We start from the raw sequence: 20,332 nt of genomic DNA, 5'->3' as shown, positions 1-20,332 counted from the left end.
GACATATTAAAAGTGAGTTAGAAATAAAATAATATAATTTTTAATTATTAAACATTATAAAAGTTAGTAGACAACTGAATAATACGAATAACAAAATAAATATCAATTCAAATTCGTCTGCGTAAATGTTCACGTAAGTGGTCGGAGGCTATATGTATGAGACCTTGTCTGCTATATCGGCATTCTCCCCGCGGCCACGTACGGAGCGGGACCGGGCAACCCAGCGAAGCCTTCCTTACTTGATGCTGTACAATTGCTTTTTTCTCCATGAAATAAGTAAGCTTTGCTCTTCTTGTCATAAGTAGAGCATTCAATAGATGTAATATAACTTGAATAATGGTATTATATTTCATTTAAAGCGTTAAAATTGATCAAAACAATCGATTATTTTATGAAAAATAACCCTTCATCAGTTTCACTCTATTATTGCCAGATGGCAGTAGTGATGCTTTTATAGCGCCTGTTGATTTAAACACTATTTTCAATTTATCGAATCAATTATTTTTTAATAACACGATGTTCTTACTATTACATAAATTAAGTAGTTATAATACTTTTATTGAGATGTTCAACAAAATTGCAATAATCTTAGTTGGAAAAGTGTTTCAGTGTTTTTGTCATGATACTAAGTCAGACCAAATTTAATTATTATGCTTAATATTTGTGCTAAGGATGAATTCCTTTTTTAAATAAATTATTTTTATTAAAAATATAATTTAGAAATAATAGTGATAGTAGTGATCTGCTAATATGCTTGTAATGCAATTTTGCTTCTGTAACACGTGCTTCTTGTAAATAGAGCAGCTTCTAATATAGAAGAATATTAAAAGATATTTTTTCTTTATTTAAATCATATCAAAATTCATTGCATGAAATTATTTGTCTTCAAATGAAGTACAACAAAATTATTAATTATTGTAACTAAACAATAATACTCTGTCCAGTACCAAACTAAAACAAAACCATTTCACTATCCAAAATACTTTACTCAAACTCGTCTGTAATATAACAAATTCTACTTGAAGATATTCTTTCATCAACTTTAACATTTCGATAGCATTTCGTGAAATAAGTATTTGTTTACAAATACTGCTTGCAAATTAAAGTTTATCACAATCAAATTTTATTTGCACTAAAAGGCGTGAAACATTCAAAGTAGCTCGAAGGACACACGAAAATAGCACTTTCCGTTTTATTACACTTATTCACTGTTCGAAAGTGCATGTATTTAGAGCATGCAAACTTTAGAAACTTCACGCATACACTGTGAACCCGAATACGAGCTTCCCAAAACAAATATTATTGATACGCTTCCACCGAAGAGACTACAAAAGTACAGTTATTTTTAAAAACAGTTAAGAACACCGACATACGTCATAGATATTTCTAAATTCGATTACAGACATCACGTACGACGCATTTTTTAAATTTATATAAAAAAAATTGTGCTAGAGAGCCATAATTATTGTCTGCCATATATATTTCGTGTTAATGGTCTCATTGTCAGATTTAGAGTCAAAGTGCTATATGGTAATATTATTTGCTTGTCTTGCGTTTATGTTAAATTCATTTTTGCAATGGCATGCGTTTAGCGTATGTTCACTGGGTTGTTGCTATCTTTCAGAGATGCAATTCACTTTTACAATTAGATGCACTAGCGTTTTAGATGCATAGATAGAAAAGCTATATCTAATTATAATTAGTATCATAGAAATGTTTGAAAATTTAGTAGACTCGTTAAAATAATGTAGTTTTATCCTTACTTAGATAATACCGTGCTGTTTTCTAATATTTAAGAGTAATAATCTAAAATGTATTTCTAGCAGCAATTATTTTCTTGCGATTATATTATCGATTAGATATGTATAATAAATGGCTCAGAATTCTTTTTATATCAATTTAGATAGAGAATCATAATAGACAGTGATCCAACCAGATTTGCTTGTTTGCTTGACTAATAAAAATGCTTAATCATGTACTCATTAGCTAAATTTATTTTAACCAGAAGAGCTGAGAAACGATTATTTTAATCGGTCACGGTATTCTGCTATTGGCATAACGATAGATTTCATTAGGAATCGAAAGAAGAGCTTCATGTGTGCAACGCGCTAAATATCATTGAAAGAATTCGAAGCAAACGAACAAAACTGCGCTCGCGGTAGGCTTATCTTCTACGTAAAGTCGGCTATTTAACAACCCAGTGATAGCGAAATTTAGAAACAGTGTTTATGGCGCGAAATTAGCGTTCTGATAAAGGAGAACAAAAAAAAAAAAATGACCTTACTCGACGACATACAATGTAGGTGGTGATGAAATCGGCATGGCAGCCATGAATGTGTACGGGCAGCCTCCACACGCGCAACACGTGTACCTTCCTTCTTACTACCAGGGCCAAATGACCTATACCCGTAAGTTGTCTGTACTCTGTTTCTGTCACTCTTTCACATATCACGTGCCCGCAACATTTTATATTTATACATACATACATACATACATATATATGCATACATCAGCACATGGGTACGTAAATTAATCCCACGCATTGGATCATTCATTTTATTCTATTTCTTCTTTCTTTAAATTTCATTTACGGGACTGTTGTATCTTTATAAATTGAATTATTCGTAGTATTTCATATCAGAAGTTACATATTTTAGATTGTTGCATATTGAATGGGGGATTTGGGAAGATGGGAAGGCTTACATGATTTGATGACATAAAAGTAGCGTAAAATAACACGTATTGCATATCAATTTAAAGCTTCAATTTTAAGCTTCAAATTGATGTAACATAAGTGGTATTTTATTATACTTTTATGTTATGAAATCATGTTAGATTTCCTACAAAATTCGCTATTTGATCTGTGGCAACGTAATATGTCTTTTCTGAAATGTTATACTTAAATTGGTTTTCTGAATAATATACAGAGTGCTACGTAGAATTCGCAGTATAAATGAGAACATCTCATGTAAAAATAAATCGGAATTAATGGAATAAATTTTGATTTGTTTATTTAAGGCTTCATTTATATTATTTAATAGTTAATCAGCTAAAAATCAATATTACACTAATAAAAGTTGTTCATGAATCATTAATCGTAAGTAAATAGCGGAGTTAATATTATTATAGTTGATAATTTTAACACAAGTCGGAAACTGAAAATTTTAATTTTTTTAAATTAAAACCATAGAAAATGTTTCTTTAAAAAAATAAGAAACAAGTTGGTAAAACTTGAAGCTTTAAATAAAATAAAAAAGATTTTTCCATAAGTTCCATTTATTTTTGTACGATTTATTATTTTCTCGTTTGTACCAGGAATTCTACTGCACTCTCTATGATAAATCAATCCATGTCGAAATAATTGGAATATTTTACAATAATTACGGTCTCTTGGTTTAACGAGATACACGATTTTGTATTTTAAGTACGTTTCAACGTATTTTCATGCGTGGAAACATAAATACAGAGACATGCACAGACATACCTCTCCTCGAACCACTATTTGTTCACACTCTGTTTCGTTTACCATCCTTTGTCGCTCCATTTATCCTATATGTAAAATTGCAAACCTCCGTATCGTTGAAATGCCTGTAGTAGCTGTACAAAACCTTCTTCAATAAGATTTATCCTTTGAGTTTTTAACACTTCGAATAATTTGTGTTGTACAGTATATTTTAAATGCTATCGAAATTTAAGTATAATTACGTTTGAAACATTTAATCGAAACTTTGACCCTGTATTTGTAAAGAACCCAATTATTTTAACTTGTTTTTTTTCTATTTATAGTTGAAAGAATAATCGTGAGTAAAGTATATTTTTTATTCGTGTTTTTTTTATTTTTATACTATATGGAATTATAAATTGATGCTACATCAACTGAAAAATATTCAGTAGACATATGGAAGTTATTTTCGATGCTTAAAATTCAACGAGATCATTATCGCCCGTTCATTATTCGTCACATTCAAATTTCTCACAGAATCATTTATTATGTCCAACCGACAAATTTTATTCCATAATTACAGTGCACGCATATAATGAAGTATATTAAGGATACATATATTTGCAATATTTAAGAAATATACGAATTTACAAAATGAAATTAAAATTGGGGCTCTCTGTATGGTCCGCCGTCCGAGGGTTGATATAATTTTTAATCAAACTTTAATATTTCCTTACAAATATTATTAGAAAACAAATTTATTATTATCTCGCAGACTAATTAGAAGTTGAATGAAATTCGTATCCACAAGTAAATATAGTAACACCGTAAATAAATACTGGTTGGTCAGGCGTTCGCGTATTTGCAGTACGAAATTCAGAAAACGTCGCTTTAATGAAGTACGCTGTGTTACTACTGTTAATGCAATTTGCATAATAACGAGTCGTGCGATCATTATGCCAGCTGACAGGAACAGACCTAGGCTTGTGTGTTCTGTTTTGACGTATCATCCTCGTACCTATACGCATTTTACTTCAAGCTGTTATGCAACAGCCGGTGTGTGTCTTGTACCATATTATTCGTGCAGTTAGCCTAACCACTGCTTGCTGGCAACTGGCCAAAAACGATTCACGACCAAAATACCAGAATTTATATAACGATTTTGTTTATCATCCGTTTACCCTTTTTTTAATTACATATTTGGTGTCACGAATTTCGAGTTACAAATTTTAACCAAATGAAATTAATCTAATTAGTAATCAGTGGTATCTACCCTGTAGATTTTTTTCTGTACTAGTAGAAAAATTTTATTTTATTTCGATCTTCGTTTCTTGCATCCACGTGTATTTTAACTTGTTACCCAATCGTGGTTTCCACTTCAAAGAGAATATTCATAGCAATTCAAAATTCCTCATCAAAAATGTTGACAGCAGGGAATCTCAATGGTTGATGGTCTTGAATGAATGCACGCCAAATGTTTCTCAGGTATACAGTTAGGCGTTACAAAGCTGAATTGCGAATCTTTGTTTGATACACTTGACGATAAGAACCATATACCACAATACAAATTACGTATGTCAACCTAAGTGATATTCGTTTTCGAAGATAGGGGTTGAACAAGACAGTGAGGAAATGTTGATACGTACCCTTATCAACTCGAGCATAGTTACATTTGAATTACTATCCTAAAAATGCATCAAAATTTAGAATTAACTTACCTGGCGCCTTCTTCTCATAAGTGGTTCTAATTCAATGATCAGGGCTGTAAGGGTGAATTAATTTTTCATTTTTTAACACGTTGACTGCCATAATCAAAATGGGCAATTGTTGTGGGACAGATCGAAGCTTTAATTATTAGGAATAGAAATAATTAATTTTCAAATTTAAAATTTCAATTTTTCTATTTGCTATTTTACATTATTTCTATTGTTTCCATTTAATTATTTAAGCATGTGTAATTTGTGATACCACTCATTGATGACCCCTATGACATTCAACGTGTTAGAAGAACTCAATGATTGAAAGAGTTAAAAAGAGAATGAAAAGTGTTCATCTTGTTACTATTTGTAAAGATATCCTATGACATGCAGGATTCTGTTTCCCGACGATGCACTAAGATTATTGTTGACGGTTACCAATCTATTTTCGACCGTACGATGTCCTGAGTGAACCACTTCAATGCCAACAATTGCATCTTGGTCACGGTTCCAAGCGTGTGTTAAAGATAAAGAACTTGCAAACGTTCGGGATGTAAATAAAGTAGCGGAAAAGCTTAGAGGCAGCTACTATTATAAAATTGGTGATTCATGGAATGAGGTCACGTTTCTGTTAGGTGGTCTTGCGTCGAACTTCTATTAATCTCGAGGCAGTCGCTGTTCCTGACCCCGCCGGTGCTAACACGCGACCAAATAAACCGCGAAAGAGTAAAAAGAAAGAAAGAAAGAAGAGGCATTCAGGCTACTCGGTTAATGCAATTTAATAAATCAGATCTGATCAGGTGAATATATAGTCTTCGAGGTTGCGTAACGTGGACCTTCTCCAGTGACAGTGATACTCTGGAGTCGTTTCTAACAAAACGAAACGATTCAGTCGTTTTCGCCAACTTTGTGTCATTTTTTTTTTTTCTTTTTTTAAGTGTACGAAGATACGTTGTGTGTGAAAGGTGAAGCTTGTCATCAATGGATGCGTAGCGATAACGTGCGCTAATTGCAATTCGTGCGACCTAACTCACACACCGTCCACGACCAATTGAGTCGGTGATGTAATTAGTCCTGTACGGTAGCGTATACCGTCAGTACATCGTGTTCACTGGGACCGAGTGCAAAGTTGCCAGCGGTGAATCGAAGTTTTCACAAGTAGTGCTCTTTTTTATATTTTCTCACCGTGAGACGTGACATTTATCCTTTCGACGTTGCGCGAAAACTGTTCAGCGAAAATGGCCAAGAAACGAGTGAAGAGGAAAGAATCGGGAAAGTTGGCGTGTTGCGGGTGTGCACGAAGCAGGAACAGCGACACTTTATGTAAATATTCATTTTTCTTTTGTGATTGTTATTATGTAATTTCTGAGTGGTTACTGCTTCTGGGAATCACGTGAATGAATGTTGATTCCGGAGTAGGTTTCGTGTTTCTGTCGAAATTCCTTTGGTTTGATGAATTAAACTTTGCTCATTTTTTGTGGCGACTTTGATGGGATAGGAAATGGAACATTAATGAGGTGGAATCTAAAAAGGAAATCATTTTGAGTGTATTCTTCAGATCTTAACCCTTTCAATCGGTTCACATAGTCACGTCAGTTTTCAGTATTTTGTGGGACCTGTTAGACAAATAGTTTTCGTTTTAGAAAATTTTAGAAAAACGAATAAATTCATCTAATTTGAAGTTATGTCAGGTGCCATAAATTTTGTCAGTGCGTAATTATTAATTTGAAAAGTTAAAAAGTCTTTGCGTATTCATGGATCAAGAACATAACGTTACGGTGTCACTCTAGTACTCGTCGGCTTAGAATATTTGCCAGATGATCAAAACCTTGGCAAACTTTATTATTGTCGTCACGTGCATTTAATGTGTTTATTATTGCAGAGCAAAAAGTTATGACAAAGGTTTTTTAGTTTTTTGTTAATACGAACATTGAACCAATTTATGTATTCATATTTATTCAAGTTTATTAAAACTTTTAGTGCTTTTAGCAATAAGTATCGCGTAGGAATTATTATCCTTTTTTTATGGTTATTTATACTGATATAAAACAAGATAATGATTTTTTGAAACCTACCTGCTTATTTCATGATTATTACATGACTGTTTTTGCTATGACAGTTAATGTGTTAAAATCTGAAAAAAATGTGAATACAATAGAAGATGTTTCTGTGCAGTGTTCATCATATGTAGTACATTTAATGTGATAATCGAAGCTTATAAAGCGATAATGGAAGACCCGCCACGCGACATTGTTTTTACAGGCTTGAACATGTTAAGAAAGACTAAATATGCGCTCTACTCGAACGCTTGATAAGCCAATTAAATATTTAAATACTATTGTTAATACGTAATATTAAGTCCAAAGGTCCATTTAAGAGTTCAAATACCGTTATCGATTTAAACTGTTGTGTGTATCGATCTTTAGATCCACTAATTCAATATTTAATTACCAATAAAATCAGTAGTAATATTTGTTCAGCTGTACGTGATAGAGCATCGATCAAGGAGGGATTTCATTTTCGGATATTCAACTTATTTTGCATCAATATCATCAATATTCATATTGATTTTCACGATACGATTACCAGTGTTGCATATAATATATGTAATTTAAAATCGTAATTTTTTAATATACTTTAAAATAAAATAGGACTGAATCCATATAATTCCAAAAATGGTATAATGTACAGTATTGACCATAGTAGGCTCCCCCAGGAAAAATGGTAATGTCCTGCTTCTCCCCTCCTCCTCCCCCTGCCAAACTTCCCCGGATTTTTGGGTTCCCAAACTTCCCCCAGGTTTCCTCAGCTGTCACCGTAGACCTCCCTCTTTCCAGACTTCCACCTTAGGCGTTCCCGAGGAGAATGACCGATGAAAGGGTGGAGGCCCCATGTATAGAGGCCTGTGGCTTCCTACCACTTGCGTATAAACGTTTACGTATTAAAAATTATGTTATTTGTTTTCGAAATCACTTTAAATCTTAATATCGTCAAAATGAAGATTTTGAAAATTCCTACTTCCCCTCTAATACCATTTTCCCTAGAAAAGCATACTTTGCTCTATACTGTACAAACAATTTGCATAGTCCGAAAATATATTATTTTCTAACAAAAGAAGTGATCTATGACTAATTTCCTATCGACTGCTGCTAGCAAACGTGTCAAATCTATACGTATATATTCTACTTCGATAAACAGTTGAAACGCGTGCCAAATCAACTCCAGCACCCACCTCGATTCGTATTTTCGAATGCCGAAGCAAAATTAGATTACTAAGCAACGAAGACACGTCGAACGAACCGCGACCATGAAATTGTATCGCGTACAATTGTCGTAGTTCCGGTTCGGAGTTAACCGGTATACCGGTACGTGTCTATATCAGCGTAGGAAGCGCATTGCCTATTCGCGTCGGGAAACTTGAGCCGTATCGAAGCGGGATCATCTTTTGCTCTAGGAGTCGTGGTACGGTTCATTGGAACGTGTCAAAAGGTGTCAGTCCATAAATGACAGAACACGTCTACGGTTGCTTTAATTGACCAGCACGAGGAACGTGACTATGATACACGCTTGCGACATAACAATCAGACGGACGCATCGGTGACATAAGATGCGAACGATGATATCGCGAATAACTTGATTGGAGGGGCGACGATCAAGGCCGGCCAGTTTGAAATCACCTACGGGAAAAAGGATGATTTGCTGCTTTCGCGTTCTTTTCATGGGTTACCAGGTTTGTTCATAAACGCGGCCAGAGTAGACGCGCCTTACGATCGAACCTTTATTATAATTGTAAATGCACGTTTGACGTGACGCGAATCGAGCAGCTCTTTGCATTTTCATTAAAAGTGACAAAAGTCGAACGATCGTCGGGGAATCGACACCGTTTCGGGAAGTTTTCTCGCAGTGAGTGAGGATATTTTTGATAATCATGTGTGACGTGTGCTGTAGAATCAGGCATTTCATTGGTTTTTCACGACAGAGTTGATATTTCTTAAGAATTTATAGTTGATTTAATAGTCATCATCTGTTTAATGGGTGCTAAATATAGACTGACTTTGCATATCTAAAAAAGTGTTACGTGGGATTATGTACAACCTCATTAAACTCTGAACGTTGTGCATAAGAATATAGGCCTCCTTTGGAATAAACAAATTGTTGCACCAGATGTTTTTATTCATTTTTATAAACTGCAAGAACAAGTTTTATCTTTTTTGGGTCAATTTAACCCACATGGTGCACGGTGGTTAATCCTTGTACAGGAAGTCTAGGTCGATCGAGACCCAAACTTACAAAACACATAAAAGATATTAGCCTAAATTAAAAAGATTAGATTAAAATTGGGGCTTTCTCTATGGTCCGCCGTCCAAGGGTAAATAAGTTCTAGCTTGGGTATGAGTGACGCACCGGATGCGTCGTATACTTCAAATGGATTAACGAGGTGTTTCACCTTGGTTTGCGATTTTCAAGATCTTGTTCTCTATTTTTTAATAAGGAAACTATAATACTTTTTCCATCAGTGTTTATTGCGTACATTCAACCATATGTAAATAACAATTGTAAATTTTTTTTAAAGAAACATTATTTTGTTTATTTTTTGTGATTAGCAGAATAAAAGAAAAAAGTCGGTGATTAAAAAGAATAGCGGAACTTTGGAATTTAGTCATCAGTTTCTTTCACGTTTCTCGCACCTTTTGATCCACGATAGAACGCTCCCTTAACGCGGCTGAAACGTGACATAAACCGTGTCTCGTTGATTATGATTAACACTATTCTGGTGTATGACGTTCGCGGTTAACTGCATTCAACGAGATCAGGCGTGATTACACGATTAGTTTTCACAGGCGCTCGTGTATTCGGCAAGATATAGGTCACTGCCTATGAGGTCAACTATTCGTAGATAGAAGCAGTTTAGGAGGCTGTTTCGGAATCGTTTTCGGGATGGTGTGTCCTTGAACAACCGGTAAAATTAGAATTTTCGCGTTACAGTTTCTCCATGTGCTACCGTCTCCTAGCTGGTCAGCTTCCTCGATGTTTCTATTAATTTTAGACGTTATTGATTCCAACCTCGTCGCGATCCCGAGATAACGAGTGACATCATTTGCAAACTGCTTTTGATACGACGTAATGATAACGGAAGAGATATGAGTGAAGGAAGGAACTGCGGTACTTTCATTAACACGTTAATTCACGTAGTATTATACAACGACGAGCAATTTTTTCTTAGGTGGTTAAAATTGAAAATTCATAAAGGCTGCAATTTTAAAAAACTGGATATTTAATCTTATTCAAGATTATTAATGTTTAGAGTGTATAGATAAGATAAGATACATACGTCATAGATATAGGTATTTAAATGAAATAAATGAGCATTAGCCGAGGAATGCAACCATGATTTTCGTGGAATATTTAGGTTTTTAGTAACAAATTCTGCAGCATTCGCTGTTATTGGTAAAACTATGTTTACTGAAACTCGTATAGAATTTTCCGATTGGTTATAAGGGTGGTTTTAGTTGAGCAACTCGTGTGCATTGGCGTAATTAGGATGGTCTAGATTCTCTAGCTTTACTTATCATACAATGTTAGTTAATTTCCAAATTTTCTAGCTTTAAATTCGCAATTTTGTCATTCCCGAGCTTTCAGTTTACAATTTTGTAATTTCCAAGTTTCCAATTTCAATTTTTCATTTGGTAATTTTCTAATTTTCTAGCTTTAAAACTCACAATTTTATAATCCTCAAGCTTTCAATTTACAATTTTCAGATTTCCAAATTTCAAGCTTGCAATTTGCTACTTTACATTGTTAATACACCTAATTAATTTTCAAATTAATATATTTTGATGAGGAAACTCCACCCTGACCCTTTATCCACTTACGCCAATGCTCGTTCACATATTTGTGTGATATTACAAACGAAATTTGAATGAAATGAAAATATCTTTTTACATGTGGAAACTTATTTCTGGAGATGATAACTCGTAACGTTTCTAAGATAGTGAACGAAACGATACGTTTCGCGTGTGTTAAGAATCGCTCTGACTTTATAGCGGCGCTACTCAACGTATGTAGGCAGTGAATTTGTAGGCTGACCATTTATTAGATAATTGTGCTCTATATTCTTGGCATATCTGATAAGGTATGTTTAAAGTTGTATAAGGTGATTGAATAACGGAGTTGATGTCAGTCTTGTGAAAAATGCGATACCGTTTATACGCGTTCGTTCCATTTTATACACTTTTGTTTTTTCGAATATTTCATTTCTTTATTTACGTTACCTGTTACTCATTATAACAAAAAGGTAACATTTCAGTGTTATGATTATACGCGTAAACATGTTCCAATCATGGATCATTTATAATCATCTGTTACATGAAAACAGGAAATGATAGGTTAAAATTTATTCCAAGATTTTCCTGGTATCAATAATTCGCTTGATTACAATTAAACAATTTCGTAAACTCGTGTATGTTTAACCATACGACACTTTATCTAGCTTTTTTTCAGCTTGATTGAAATTCAGTTTCATGGCAATGATTTTCTTTTTATTTGCAGCCTTTCATACCCGTTCACTTACGTTGATGCATCATTTTTTCACCAAGTTTTCATACTGTTCATGCAAGCTCAAAACAGTACTTTAGATTTTTACATTTCTCCTCCTGGTTCTTATCTACTCCTCCCTTTTTAATGATCACTATTATAAGTTGCTTTTCAAATTGATCATAGGTGAAGATCCGATGCTTAGCGACCAACAGCAATATCGATACATGACTGTTGACGATATGAAATCGATGGGGGATGATTCGATGCGTGTCAACGTGACAGACGACGAGAGAGACAATCGACATTCCGGAGGTAAGTTTCTCTAACATATTTATTTTGCAAGTTCTTTCAATATTTCTTCAAATAATTTAATTTGTTTATCAATATCTTCGTCATTTATTTTCTAAAGCCTAGTCTAGATCTACAGTACCCTATTACTTCCATAAGAATACTTTCATTTTCTTTTCTTTTTTTTCCTTTTACTTTCTTTTTAAATAGGACTTGCACTACTTTCAAAACTAATAGTTTTAAAAATAGATCTTCAGGATCATTCTACTGGGATAAATAGGATCAATGTTCACATTATTATGTTTTTTTCAATGTTTTTGTTATATTTAGAAAGGAATTGATTTTTTCTTACAATTATTCAATGATATAAATTTGAGTGCCTAAAGTAAAATTGATTTTGTACATATTATTGCATTAATTTGATTGATCCTAAACATCTTCCATTTGTTTATCTATCTATTTCTCAGTAATACGATGAAGTTTCTGATGCAAAGAGCACATGATTTCATAGAATGAATCAGATGTGTGTTCAAGGAAATACGGAAGAGATTTCAAGGCCAGCTTTAATTTCTTATAAGTGGAGTGCTGTATTTTTGTCCTTAGTGCGGTGGCGATTGTAGAATCGGGTTCAACGAGGTATAATAAAAGGTCATTCGAGATGATGGAAGGCCGTAAATTAATGAGTCTTGTGTTATGAAAGATACTATAAGTGTTGTCGTTTGCATGAATGCGTTGTGGTAGTCTTTATACTTATGTAGTAAAAAGAAAGATTTACAGGTACTGAAAGCAGTATAATTTCCTTCTAATTGAAATTTATTTTCCATTTGCGAGCAATTTGTTTCTTGTACATTTTTATCAATTTTATATAAACGATACATGGAAGATGTTTAGGATGAATCTTTAATATGAAGTATAAAGTGTTTGTTAATAAACATGATTTATAGCACCAACCATAACCGAGATGATCACAAAAGAAAATTATCAACGTACAAATGCTGCCAATCTCAAACCAGATAATGTTGATATTAATAGGCACCCTGTACATGTCGGGTATGTATTCATTTGTGTTCTACTATTCTACAAACATCACTCATCTAACGGTATCTAAAACAATGATAGGGTAGGTTGTATTACTGATCTATGGCTATGTAATACTAATGGGAATAATATTAGGTTGTTGAATATCAGATGGTGAATTTCGAGACATAGGAAGCCTGATATGATTATTTAAATTTGAAATAATAATTGAAAAATAGGAGGATCTCGCCCAGGGTGACAGATAGGCAAAAGTCGATCCTGTGAATGCCTGATATGCTAATAATGTAAAGTAGCTAATTGAAAGCTTGAAATTTGAAATCTGAAAATTACCTATGCTTATTCTTGATAATTAAAATTTTGAAAACCAGTTTCATTGTGCCAGTCAACTTATTATCCTTGATAATTTTATGTTATCAAATCATATCAGATTTTCTATGTTTCAAATTTTACCATTCCACATGCAGTAACCTAATATTATCTTATTATAAAATGCAGGGCAAAATTTGGTATATTAATTAATGTATTATACAACAATTTCATAATTTCTATAAATATTATACAACTTACCCCACTGATGCATATTTGCAACAGTTTTCAAAATATCAGTGTTCATGTTAAACACTATATTAAATAAAAATAAATTTGAAATAAAATTGTCTGCAGCAAATTAGAATATATTATATCTGGTTCTAATCTGCAGAATTTACAGAAATGTTTGTACATATTTTCTAAATTTCTCTGATCTCTATCTCTTTCGTTGGTTGGATTTCTGAAATTCGCTTTACGATTGAAAGAAACTGCGGATCTGCACTATTCTTTGAACATTGTTTGCAGAGGACACGTAATATATTGCACGGTGAATTAAGAAACTGAAATTTCTATTTGTCAATTTAAATTTCCACTAACTGAAATTACCACGATGACAAAAAAGATGATAGAAAACGATGTTTATAATTTGCATGGTTTGTCTTAATAATTAATCAAAGCGCAACGTTTAAACGAAATGTAAAGAAAACTATGCACAGTTTAACAAGGGACTGAAAATTACAAAATGTAAATTAAATTTATCGGTACGCTTTAAAATAAACAGCGCGTTATTATATACAATTATTATAAATTTTTCATTCAATTTGAACTCTTACATAAAAACTATATTAATTAAAGTTCGCTATGATTCTTTAAATAGACGCGCGAATATTTTAATAATAAATCGTTTTCATGTATTTATAAATTACATAAGAGTACATAGAAGTCTATTAAAATAATAATAATAATAATAATGTCTCTGTCATGGAACAATAATGTTGTGTATTATAGTGTGACACGGTGTGTGTTGGTGAAAGATTCCTGCTATAATTAACCCTCTAGATTATTGGCTGACATATAATAATAAAGTGTGATATAGGATCGTGGGAATTCACAAGAGCTGTATAAATTCAGCTTCAATTTTCTATCTATTGTATTTTTCAAATTTTAGTTGGCTTCAAACCCTCTAACCCTTTCGCTACTATAGCCATTTAATCTGAAGCATTTACATTGCAAAATAACAAATCTGCAATCGAATAGAAATTTTCATTCACGAACCCAAGCTAAAAATTTCTTATCAGAAATAAAATTTTCACTAAGAGAATAATTTTATTTATATTTTAATACTTTGATATTAATGAGTACAGTCAGTATCTACTTTGGGGGAGGGTGAGATTGGGTTACCACCGAAATCTAATTTACAAAACGCATAAAAAATGCACCATCTTGAATTATTGAGCAATAGGGAAGGATCTGGCCCAGGGTGACAAACGCGGTAAAGCCGTCCCTGAGTACAGTTACCGGCAAAGGCGACGTAGCGAAGGGGTTAAATAACGCAAAGAAATATATAATAAATCATAAACGATATGAAAAATAATAAAGTATTTAATAAGAAGACAGTGTAGCTGTTACGTTGAATACCGTAAGAGCTGTTGCCTTTAGCAGGAGATGTTAAGGTTGTTATGGGACATTATACGCAATAATTGACATAATTTACTGTTACATAATCGCGTGCATAATGAACACACAACAGCGTAACTGTCGTGGAACATTTTAAATGGAGCCAACGTGAATCAGATCAGTAAATCCGTGTTTTTTTGTTTTTCTTTCTAATCAATCTTCTGTATACACATCATGTCTCTCACAGCAAGCTATTTCGACCTACTACATTACTTTCTTTTAATTCTATTTAAGAATGTTCAGTTTAAACGTTTATGTAATCAGCCAACCAGCTAAACAAGAGGCAATCGCTTGGTGCCCCCGTTTACATCCTGTCTTGCTCGTAGAAAAACTAGATTATCTAGTAATAAGCATGTTGTTCTTGAAATATCTTTGGGATGAACGATTCTTTGACGGTGTTATCTGATTGGACCAAACCGTTCCCTACTAATACTTGGGTGGAGCAGATGAATTGCGAAACTGTGAGTTGTGATGCTAGATGGATAAATACTCTAATGATCTTCTAAGCGCGAAGAAAATTAAAACTCTGAAACAAAATTTTCTTTTATAACACATCGATGGTTATGATTCTTGCAATTTTTAGGTTCCTTTTTGTATTGATAGAATTTTTGAAAGTATCAGTTTACAATGCTGAGAAATTAATAATTTTTAAATTATTATTAATTATTTGCACATTTCATGGAATTTTTGACTTTTGCAATTTTAAATTCTTTTCTATATTTAACAACTAGAGCCGTGTTTGCTTATAGTAGCTTTAAACACGGCTCTGATGATAAAAGATTATTTATAGATCAGTAAATAATCGATACACTTTCTTTGGAAATCTAATTATCTAAGTGCTATATTACTACGTTAATACACTGTATACAATAATTATGAGGAATGCACTCTCAAGTGACGTATTAATTCGTTTTTCTCGGTTAATGGGTTAGAACATTAAGTGCTACGAGGGTCACCAGTGACCGGTACTAGAAATGTAATTTATTCGACTGATTAAAACAACGAATGAAAGAAAATTCTGAATTCAAAATAGCAGATTGAAGCATTAGATTACTAGATCAAATATTAACATAAAAATTCACATGTATAGTAATGTAAGTTATAACATTAATTAATAAGTAATTAATCAAGCGTAAGAATTTCCATAGACAAGGTAAAATGATCATAGAGCATACAAAACAATAGCTTTCTTGTCTTCCATATATAATGGAGTCTCTCTTCGCGCTTAGTAGAACAGAAAACTTATTTGTTCATCACAAGTTACCTTTTCATCGTGTAGACCTTCGGTTTGAACATTCGAATGTTTTCCCCTTTGTATATCTTTAACCATATACAAGAGCACACGTGTTTTGCACGCACCTTTATCTGAAAATGTAGAATGGTTTTTCTTTTTCCGAGCGCACAAAACTCCCGTGATAAAGAAGCTGTGAGCAGTGCGAAATGCACGAGAACAAAGAAAAATACAAAAAGCATGCGCATGAAACGAAATTATTATCCATAATCATACTAGATTTTGTTCGGAGATCAGACCGTCCCTAGAGTCCTTAAACACATCGCTGGCAGCTCTTGGTACCATGTCGAAAGGACAAGGAATGTGGAGGGACAGGTACACCATGCCCTTTTTATTATTTTCCCTTTCTATTAAGTTGTTGCTTATCAAATAGCCAATTTTGAAACATAGAAAATCTAACATGATTTGATGGCATCAAGATATTGTTAAATGGCACTTATAGTGTATTAATTTGAAAGTTAAGGTTTGATGGCAGTTAGTACATAAATTTTTGATAAATATTTTAAATTTTTATTTTGAAACGAACCAGATAGAATTTGTTGAAATGTATATACATTAGTCTTTGAATGATGGTGACTAGGTCAGTGATGACCCAAACCTATGCAAAGGTGTATCAATAGTTTCATCAAACTTTAAATTTTGAATTGACATAGAATAAATGTTGTTTTTCGATTTTTTTATGTCATCAAATGATATCAGACGTTCTATATTTCGAAATTCGTCCTTTGATATACAACAACCTAATATATTTAGTCACTTTCTGTATAAACTAAAAAAAGCACACTGTATTTATGTAAAAGGTAGAAATATTATTTTAAAAATATTCATTAGTACGTCGTTAATATCACATGGTTTGAAGTTAATATAATTTTAAGTAAAATATCGAAAAAGTGGGAAAATTAACAAAGAAATTAAATGTTTAAATAAAGCATAGCATTAGGGAAATGTAAATTAGATAACGCTGAACTGAAATAACAATTTAAAAGTTACAAGTGTTCTTGTAAGTATGGAGAAAGAATCGTTCGTCCTTTAAATAGTTTAAATAATTTTAAATAGAATTTTCCCTTAGTGGCTGCTGCTCGTACAGTTGTTCCCCCGTTAAAAGTTTGAGCTATGTTTTGCATAAGTACCGAAATCTGTACATTATATATTATTAATTAACATATTTTTTCTGCAAGGTGAATAATTATTGCTTTAAAAGAATTTCTTTAACCCTTTCGTGTCGATAGTGGTACATTGTACACTTGCGATCGAAAATTTTATTATATTTACAAAACTGAAGTAATGAGATGTAATAAATAACCATTGAAAGGGTTAAAATAAAACAGCACAGATTTCGGGACAGTTTTTACGTTGCTGCCCTAATGTATGTCTTTTTTCCGCAGAGTGTGAGTGATGTGGCCTCGTTACGTCTCTACTATAATACATAATTATTATTGTTACTCCCTGTTTTATGTAGTTTTGTACAATAGACAAGTGGCTTGCGTGTGATGATTGCGGGTTTTCGAAAGATTCAATGAAAAAAGGATTATCGATCACGGGAATGAAAGAAAAAAGAAACAACGCGTATACGTGCTGATTAAAAAGTGTCAGAAGTATTCGAAAATCTGTAAAAGTTGCGTTAGTATTTAAATCTCGACACCATTTATGTCGTCATCTCTCATCACCATTATTATGAACGAATGGATACTAACGCGTTTTTTTATTTTGTTCCCGATCCTCTCTGTTATTTTATTTGCGCTACTCGCAGAATTCCACAGTGGAGAAAGTAAGTGATCTTCTCTTGAAATCTTAGCTTCTGCTACTTGCCGTACCGCGCTTCAATTTTCAATTATTTTCTTCGTATATTTTTGTTTTCTTTATAAATAGTTGCACACACTGCCCGTAGTCGCTGACGTTCGACATCCTTCAATGGAATGTAGTGCACAATGAATATATGATAATCAAAGCTCATAATTAATTATTATTTCGATTATAATTGTGTTCAGTGTGTCATTCCTTTGCACAGTCAGGTGATTTATGGAGGAAGAAATTGCATTAATACACATTCAAAAATATTATTAAATTAATTTTAGTATTGATCATCCAATAAGTATTTGAATCCCTTTTTAGATATTAGCTCAGACTTAGCTATATCTGTTCTAATAAAATTTTACATCATTTCAAACTTGCTTTCCAAGAACACGCACTATAAATTATTCCTTGAAACTTCAATCCCCACGAATGTACCATTTAATATTTATCAAACGTCGTATTTCATCAGAGCTGAAACCTATAATGTATTCCGAAAACAGAGTGTCCATTAAAGAGTATCCTTGCATCATCTTCTTTGAGTAATCTTCGTAGAATTTATTTGCAGTGTATTATTTTTAGACTCCGTAATGCATCGAAGAAAAAAATACCATGAAAACTACATAAGAATATTTCTCACGATTGTCAGTTAATGTTTTAGCGACCGGAAGCTTATTAACAGAAAATCAATTAACCAGAATTTTATAGTTAATTATTCATCCATTAATCAAGGAAGATAGTTAAATTTAACTATTCTGCTCGATTACCACATCCATCACGAATTTAATATTAGAAGTTTAAATTAAATTAATTATTAATATTAGAAAAAAATTCAAGAAAATTTAATGTGCAGTTAATATCCCGACGTTTAGAAGGTAATTATTATCTCTTTGCAAAATGAAATCAAATTTTAATTAGCAAAAGTTAGATAAGGTGTAAAACAAATGCAAATAAAAGATTTAAATATTCTGTGTTTGCATAGTATTGTTTTTTATATTCATTGTGCACACTCTTCTTGTTTGTGAATAATTCTCAGGTTCATTAAGGAACTTCACCCACCAGCACTGTCATCAGTTAATAATAGGAAAGGATTAAGCAAGTTTCAGCTGATTTTAATGGATTTTTTTTTATTACTTATAGTGCTCAATGTTAATTAGATTTTTCGCTTGCGGCCGTAAAATATCTGTGCAGCAAACCCCCAGACACGAAATGAAGCTCACAAACCGTACTCTTTCAATCATAGACACTCGGATTAAGATTTAATTTGCTCCATTTTTCATGTGACTTATCTTTGCACTTTAATTAATTTATTTTGTTTGATGTTTTTTTTACAGTTATCTTCATACACAGCGTTGAATCTAATGCAAAGCATAATAATTTCTTTAACAATTCAGAATCGATGTACATGAAATTGTTCAGTAAAATTTTACACAAAATTCCGAATAATTCCTCTGATTTCTAACTTTACGCTTTTAGTAAAAATTGACTATGAAAATTGCTTCTCGGCTTGCCGTGCTTTTGATACATATGAAATAACTCCATTACCTTTTTGAAACAGCCTTTCAGTATATTTCAATTAATAATGGATTAAATAAAAATTGTACAGGTTTTACGAGAACCCCATGAATTAGTATTGTCTATTCCTATACAATGTATATAGGATTGAAAAAGTTTTAAGGCTGTAAAAATTTTTTGAGAACCTAAATTAGAATGTAAATATTATATAGCGAAGATATTTATTTTTTTTAATTATAATTGGTTTAATTTAAGCAAATAGCATGATTATTTCCTGAAGGGCCAAATGTTCGCACAATATTCGTACACTCGTGCTGAGAAGTTATAGGATATCTGTTAAAATTTTATAAAAAAATATTGCAATTGTGAAAACATTAAAAAAGATTTTGTTTATTTTAAAATTACAGATCTATCTAATCATTTACTTAACACTTTATTTACCGAAAGCTTAAATAAGCTTTTCGACAGTATCAATTGTTAAAGAAACTCTAATTTATAATCTTTGTTGATTATTACAAATTCACACATAACTCAGTTGAAATAATGAAGCTTAGATGTACTTTAATTAAGGGGAAATTGAAAAGAAAGATTGCACCTTTTAATTTTTAGTTACTGTTAATTATAAGATGGTAGTAGATTTGTGGCTGGTGGATAAATCCTATCAAAATCATTAATAAATTTTTTTGTTCTCCATATTGTCAGTATTAAAGATTACCTAAACGAGTAAATGTCCTATGACTTTTGAGC

At 32.4% G+C, this 20,332-nt stretch overlaps 1 protein-coding gene across 5 annotated transcripts in view; it reads left to right on the top strand.

The window, feature by feature from the left end:
- The first annotated feature begins 227 nt into the window (after window positions 1-227).
- The window catches only part of LOC117601383 (uncharacterized), a 54,576-nt gene continuing 34,471 nt past the window's right edge, over window positions 228-20,332 (top strand). The window contains exons 1-5 of one of the 5 annotated variants that reach the window (XM_076688615.1): window positions 228-276; window positions 2,304-2,408; window positions 11,860-11,988; window positions 12,909-13,014; window positions 16,499-16,594. In XM_076688615.1, coding sequence (XP_076544730.1) covers window positions 243-276; window positions 2,304-2,408; window positions 11,860-11,988; window positions 12,909-13,014; window positions 16,499-16,594 — 470 coding nt within the window. In that variant the 5' untranslated portion in view covers window positions 228-242. The other 4 variants (XM_076688616.1, XM_076688619.1, XM_076688617.1 and 1 more) reach the window with 4 other exon arrangements.

This window comes from Osmia lignaria, chromosome 6 (genome assembly GCF_051020975.1).
Source record: "Osmia lignaria lignaria isolate PbOS001 chromosome 6, iyOsmLign1, whole genome shotgun sequence".
NCBI lineage: Eukaryota > Metazoa > Arthropoda > Insecta > Hymenoptera > Megachilidae > Osmia > Osmia lignaria.
The sequence above is the reverse complement of the archived record's forward strand: the minus strand, read 5'-3'. Positions and strand labels throughout refer to the sequence as shown.